Source organism: Musa acuminata, chromosome BXJ3-8, assembly GCF_036884655.1.
Source record: "Musa acuminata AAA Group cultivar baxijiao chromosome BXJ3-8, Cavendish_Baxijiao_AAA, whole genome shotgun sequence".
Taxonomy (NCBI): domain Eukaryota; kingdom Viridiplantae; phylum Streptophyta; class Magnoliopsida; order Zingiberales; family Musaceae; genus Musa; species Musa acuminata.
Genome location: NC_088356.1, coordinates 28,991,914 through 28,998,921, shown reverse-complemented (window position 1 = coordinate 28,998,921; position 7,008 = coordinate 28,991,914). Strand labels below are relative to the sequence as shown.

General features: G+C 37.2%; 1 protein-coding gene across 2 annotated transcripts; it reads left to right on the top strand.

The window, feature by feature from the left end:
• Positions 1 to 1,942: 1,942 nt before the first annotated feature.
• LOC103994886 (UBP1-associated protein 2B) lies at positions 1,943 to 6,778 on the top strand. Of its 2 annotated transcripts, none has more exons than XM_009415337.3 (2): positions 1,943 to 3,329; positions 6,493 to 6,778. In XM_009415337.3, exon 1 carries the CDS (start codon positions 2,017 to 2,019, stop codon positions 3,319 to 3,321), a length of 1,305 nt encoding a protein of 434 aa, XP_009413612.1. In that variant the 5' UTR covers positions 1,943 to 2,016; the 3' UTR covers positions 3,322 to 3,329; positions 6,493 to 6,778. The 2 variants fall into 2 exon arrangements, with proteins under 2 accessions (XP_009413612.1, XP_065020104.1); XM_065164032.1 differs by having other exon boundaries at positions 6,401 to 6,778.
• The last annotated feature ends 230 nt before the right edge of the window (positions 6,779 to 7,008 follow it).

Below are 7,008 nucleotides of genomic sequence, written 5' to 3'. Positions count from 1 at the left end.
GATTTTTTACGATCATGGAATACTACCTCATTTTGAGCCTTCCGAGTTAACCAAAATGTATAAGTAATGTTGGGAAGGGAAAAAAAAACTCAAAACAAAAGAAAAAACTTTTATATTAAAAAAATAATATATCAAAAAGTCAATGTAATATTTAATGTGGTTCGACAACTTTCGCTTACATTCATCGAGTAAATAAAATTTTTTATTATGTGAGATCAATTACAAGACCCTTGAGTTATCCCCACTCAAATACAATCCTCTTGTACACCCTCTCATAGAAATATCAAAGAATTTATACATTATCTTTTATCTTCTCTAGAAATCATATATAGTACTCTCTTAGACACTCTAAATAGATGATAACATTAGAAATATTACTTTGCTTTTCCTTATTAAAACTTAAAAATACATATGATATTAATAATAAAAGAATCAAATCATAATTATTAATATTTATTTTATTCACGGGGATTCCTTTGGTATTGAGATTTTTTATCCTCCTACAATACTAGTTCTAAAAATTTAAAAATATTTAAGGATCCTAATATATAATTAGAGATCTTAAAGTCATAGTGGCTTTTAAAGTTATTCTCCTTTCTTAAGCTAGTGCCTATTGTGTCAAGGAAAATAAAACACACTTAGAAATGAATATCTAATTTAGCCTAGCAAGGGACCATCGAAGTGATTAGCACTATAAAAGTGCATTGAAAAAAGAAAAGATATGAGTCGCTTGTTAAAGTGAACACTATAGAGATAGTGTTCAACTCGGGCACAAATACCGAAACTAATCAACTATTCTGTCATGGGAATTTTATTAAGAGGAGTTTTCAGAAAAATAGAAAGCCCGAGAGATAAATGGTATCTTTAAAAATAGTTTTCAATTAACAGAAGATTCAAGAGAAAAAACAATAGAGTTGCACAAAAAATCAAAAGCCAAGTTGATCAATGATTGCCGATAGGGATCAGATCTCCGGATCCATTTATGATGATCGGGGATGTAAACTAACTGATCCTAAACAGTATATCAATTATCAATACTAAAAAATTAACAAATATGCATATTAAGAGGGGTTACAGAGAAATAGCAATTTCAAAGAGCCACCTATCATTAGTGACATTAATAGAATTGCCATTTCCAATTTGGAAGGAGTAACCCAACTTGAGTAGCTCTAAAGCTTTTTAGAAAGATCTCCAATGTTAGCTTATATTATTATTGTTTGCAATGTTTCATACACACATATATATATTATCATATTTGTTATGTGCAATTTTGGACTATATAGTATCAGCTTGATATTGAAAAATCCATCCGTTTCTGAAGAACAAATTTAGTGATTGGAAGATTGTGGATCCCCAAATCCCCTATTATCTTATTCCAATTAATGAGGTATAGACCCTTTACTATCCTAATTCTTTTATCATAAGAAATCTCTAATAATTTTTTTCAATGAAATTAAAAATCCGTCTAGGCGTCCACGTAATTGCCAGCAGAAATAGCGAAAAAGAACAAAGTGATTCGACCATCTTGAAATAGGAGAATTGTCAACCATCCTTGAAGCATTGAGAATGGCTAAATAGTATTCTCTTGACGAGGTGCAATCTACCTGCGTATGACATTCTTATTTATGTCCAATCTGATGGGTAATTTTAGCTTCGGAGCATTACTGTCCCTCGCGGACAAGCATCTTCCTCGGTCCCCCTTGTCGTCATAACGTGGTTCTATCTGGAAACACAAAAGCACAACGTTTTATGATTCTATCTTTGCTTACCCATGTAATCTACCGCTTGTCTCAGTCGGCCTTCCAGCGGGGCTCACATTAGACCTTCCAATTAAGTGTATGTGAGTGGCCAACGGGAAGAACTAGTTTTCCAAACTCCAAAAACCCAACCCGGTCGAGTCAACTCGGAATCGAACATCTTGCACAAATAAAAACCCGAGTCGCCCGTCGTCTGGTGCCCCTCTCTCGATTGCTCCTCATAAACCCTAGGCCTAATCCTTCTCTTCTCCGCTTCTCCATGGGGAAGTCGAGAGCGGCGAAGGATCGCAACAACAAGCGCAACAACAAGAAGCGCAAGCTCGGCCTCAAGCCCCAGAAGAAGCAGCAGCCAAAGCCGCAGCGGCAGACGCAACGACAGTCGCAGCGGCAGCGGCAGCGGCAGCCGCAGCCGCAGCGTTCCCACGATAACCTCGCACAGGAATACGAGGATCCCGTCCTCTTTGGAGGTGGCGCCGGCGGCGACGACGACGATCCCGCCGCCGCTCTCTCCTCCCCTGATCGGATCCACCGCCTCCTCGAGCCGTACACCAAGGATCAGCTCATCAGCTTCCTCCTTGACGCCGCGGCCTCCGATGCGTCCCTTCTCGCCCACATCCGCACCATGGCCGACCGCGACGTTTCCCACCGCAAGGTCTTCGTCCACGGCCTCGGCTGGGACGCCACTCGCGAGACCCTAATCCAGGCCTTCGAGCCCTACGGCCCCATCGAGGAATGCAACGTCGTCGTCGACAAGGCCACCGGTCGTGCCAAGGGCTACGGCTTTGTCCTCTTCTGCTCTCGCGCTGGCGCTGTCAAGGCCCTGAAGCAGCCCCAGAAGAAGATCAAGAATCGCATCGCCTACTGCCAGCTCGCGTCCGTTGGCCCCGTCCCCGCTTCCAGCAGCACGGACACCCCCGGGAGGAAGGTGTATGTCAGCAATGTCCACGCCGATGCTGCCCCTAACAAGCTCAAGGCATTCTTCTCCCAATTTGGGGAAATCGAGACCGGACCCTTTGGGTTCGACATGCTCACGGGGAAGTCGAGGGGGTTTGCGATCTTCATCTATAAGACGCAAGATGGGGCGCGAAGGGCGCTCGAGGAACCATACAAGATGTTTGAAGGCCACCAGCTGCACTGTCAGCTGGCCACTGAGCATGGGCAGAAGGGAAAGGCACCGGTTTTTGCTCCCAATCCGATGTCTAACGCTGCTCTTCTTGCGGCGCCACCGCAGCCTGTGCTGGCGGTTATGGCTGCTGCACAGAACCTAGCTTTGTACAACCAGAATCCAGCAGCTTTCGGTGCTCTGCTTGGGCAGAACCCACTATTTGCCGCAGCTGCACTTAATCCTGCAGCTGCAGCTGCACTTAATCCTACAGGGTTGCTTGCATCGCAGGGCCAGACTCTAGGAGGAGGAATGGGTGTGGGAACTGGAGCTCCCTCATTGCTGGGTGCTTATGGATCTCAGGCATTGGCAGGTCTGCAAGGATTACAGTCATATCAGGGTTCGCAACTTGGTCAATCATCATCTATGAGGCCTACCGGGTCCTATGGAGGGTTTCCTTGACATATATGGTATATTATTAATTTTGATGATTTATACCTTTTAAGGATTTTCCCTTCTTTTTCAATGCTTAATGTTATGTTTCTCTAACTCTTTTTCATATTCAACCACTTGTTCAGTCATTTTGATTTTAAGTAATTTACATTTTTATTTCCTTATAAAATTTTCATGCTTATACCTTTGATTCTTGATATTAGGATCACTCTTAACCAGTATAATTTTATTAAATTCTGCTTTTACTTATACAGTGGATAAGCTACTTTCTCTATGAAATTTTATTTTCTGACTTTGTTTTGGATGTATATTATTTCTTTATTGGATGGCCTTCTGAGCTTCTGCGAGTCAATAGGTTATGTCATCTCCAGTCAATCTAGACATGGAACACGAAAACTCGTAATTCTTAAATGTGTGAAAAAATGACCCTAACCAAGCTACCAAAAAATTTCAGGTTGATATGCCATGATTGGTTTAATTAGATCAGCCTATTGACACTACATGTTTAACAAGTTATGACCTGTTTGGTTGTTGATGTTATATCATAATATCCTAAAATCAAATTTGTGTTGACATGACATGATGGCTAAACTGGTTATCATGTGTTGTTTATGTCAACCTACCCAACTTGATCCATATATTTGGTGCTTCTCGGTTCAGGAGTTAAGTTTTATTTTTTTTAAGAATTTTTATTTGTTGTATTAATTGGTCCTATGTTTGATAAACCTAAATTTTACTTTATATTTTAGCTTTTGTCTACTAAAATAGATGATAAGATAGGTGGAATTCTATTCTTTAGGGATTTTTAGATTAGAAGATATTAGTATTTAGGCCTGTGTTATTCCCACTATAATTATCTTTTTCAGCTTATGTTCTTGCATCTTTCATCAGCTTCTACCTGTCACCTTTTCATTCTAAATATCTAAAACTTAGTTATCTTGATTATTTATTCCATTAGTTTGTTATCTCAGATATGTGAAGGCTGTGATATCAGATTAGACTGCATGTTTGGACTACCATGCTTTCTATTTTATATCAATTTAAAGGTGGTTAGTTGAGTTAATTTCATAACACAAGTTTAATAGGCTAATGGCAAACCTGCCACCATTTGTCAAGGTCATACCAGTCATGTTTTAAGCTAGTGTACTTTAGATTATAATTCAAAAGTTGATGTTTGGAAAAATTCAATTATAGCAGCAAAGTTGGAAGGGGACATTTTAATGATGAAGGTAACAAGATAATATCAGAATAGTGGGTAGAATGTTGCTATAGATTTTTCTCACCTTCTTGATGTTATTAGTTTTTATCCTTTTCACTTTAATGAATGGGAGTTACTTGGAATTAATACTAAACTTGATTTATGGGGTAAAAAAACATAAAACTGAAGGTTCTAGGAAAATTATAATTGAGGCCAAACATATGAAGTACAGTATAATTATATCAAGAAAAGAATTGCAAGTGCAGTTAAAGCAGATGAAAGAAAATACCTAGTGATTTATTTATATTCATTATGAAGGAGAGGATGATGAATATACGCCTCATAGAGTTGAAGCAAGATGATTTAAGTAATTATGAAATCAGGAGTTTTACATAATTATTATGTGTTCTTTTGAAAGAAATAAAAATGAAATTATAAGACAGTTATGTAGCTTATAAAACAAAATATTTGGCAATTAGGAAATGACATATACAAAAAGTTAGTAATCAATTATGAGAAAACATATATAAAAAGTTAGTATTGCTAATATGAGGATATTTAGATAGATGTTGATATGAGTATGCTGAGATGCCTGTCTGAGGTTACTAGAAAACACGTAATAAAGAATATGTATATTCACCAACTATTATATGTTGTTAAAATTAAGGATAAAACAAGAGAAAATTGTTTTTAGTTAGTAACAAGATGTTTAAAGGAAGTGCATCCTTTATATGTGGTGAGTCAATTAAGACTAAAGATGCAAGGAGTGATAGAGAAAGACCTGCGAAATCTTAATTAGAAATCATGTAAAAAATTTGGTTACTCTTAGCTTCACTGATATTATTCTCAATAAAGCTTATTGATGGAAAAAAAAAACAATCCATGTCATTGACCTTAAATTGGATCATTATTGTTGTCATTGTTGTGGCGGATGGGTGATTCATTTGAAGCTTATACAGAAAAAAAAATCATGAGTTGTCGATGCAAAAATGATTTTTTAACAAGTACTCATTTGCTGTTAGATATAAGGTTAACAAAGAAACCTAGGATTAGTTACTTAGGATCTGTTATTAGATCGTAAAAGTGTCATCTTAATACACTGGAAATTGAAGCAGTATTTCATAGGTGCATTGGTGGAATAAAAAGATGAATCAAGGCTCTGCAGTATCAAAGTCACATCTGGTTGAGGCCTGTACAGTTATATGTAGACTTTTGTGTATGTTTTAGACCCTGACTGAATTCTTCTTGATCATTGTCTATTCTTGGTCGATAAGAACTCTTAATAAAATGGCTGCCAATTGCATGTTCAGATGTTATGTTCTCTTGGTTGGGCTTTAATCTTATGAATCTCAGTCTTGGGCAAGAGCTCCTGAATTCTCATGTCACTTGAACATTTTGTCTGGCCCAGTAGCTGGTGGGATTATGGTAGATGGGAATATACAGCTTGCTGTCTGGCCTGATGGTTATGGTTCCACAGTCACAGTATAGTTCGTATCAAAAGAAAATGCAGGTTGACTTTGGTTCCCAAAGAGATGTCCCAACTTGGAAATGGTTTTAGATGCCTAAAACATGTGATCTCTGAGAATTTAGGAAAATTTTCTTTCGGATAATTGGTTCCCATAAGATTTTCATTGAATTTATGTATAAGATGGATGTGGTTGAAGATTAAGATTTGCAAAATGCAAATTGTAATGCATATTTGTTGTTTGCTTTCTTTATTCCTTTCTTCCTGCATTTCCAAATTTTACCTCTATAATTTTTCTATTTTTGATGTCTTCTATTTTTAACTCTTGTCATCATCATTAAAGCTTTCTTTATTTGGTTTTCATAATTTAGTCTTAAATTCTTAATATTGCTGTTATGTTCTGTGATTAAACTAAAGTATTTCAGCTTATTCTGTATCTGTGACTGAAATATATGACCATCCGGGAACTTGTTGGCTTGAAAAAGTTGTGTTAATATACCGGAGACCTTTATCGCAGATGTGAGGAAGCTAGTACAAGAAGAAAGCATGGGGCCTTGGAGGGTGGTTGTTAAAGGCTTCTCTATCTATTCAGGCTAATATGGAAGGACTTGTGTAACAGCCTTTGAGTGTGTTCATCTCCAGTTCCACTAAGCTCAGTAACTCAAGTGGAACTCTTGGGGAAAGAACTTTTTTCACTTGGCATGCTGCTCCATTACTGTGAAACATGTGTGTGTTTACTTTTGTATTTAAGCATTTTGGTGGCAGTTGCTAATATTATTAATTTTGTTCTTTTTGTTTTGTTATCTTCTTTTCTTATGTTTACTATTCTTTCTAATTCCTTATGCTTTTAGATTTTTGACTTTTTTGGTCTTTCTGAGAAAATATTTTTGGTATTTGAAATTTGATAATTTTTGTAAGGCTAATGCAAGTGGTCTCACGTGCATATTGTAGTTCCTGGCTTAGGACATGGAGTTTCTTCTTTTTCTTTTTCTTTTTCTTTTTTTAAATTTTTGTTATTTTATGTTTCTTTTAA

Coding starts and splice junctions, on each gene's coding strand:
- LOC103994886 (XM_009415337.3), top strand. CDS start 2,017: ATGGGGAAGTCGAGAGCGGCGAAGGATCGCAACAACAAGCGCAACAAC.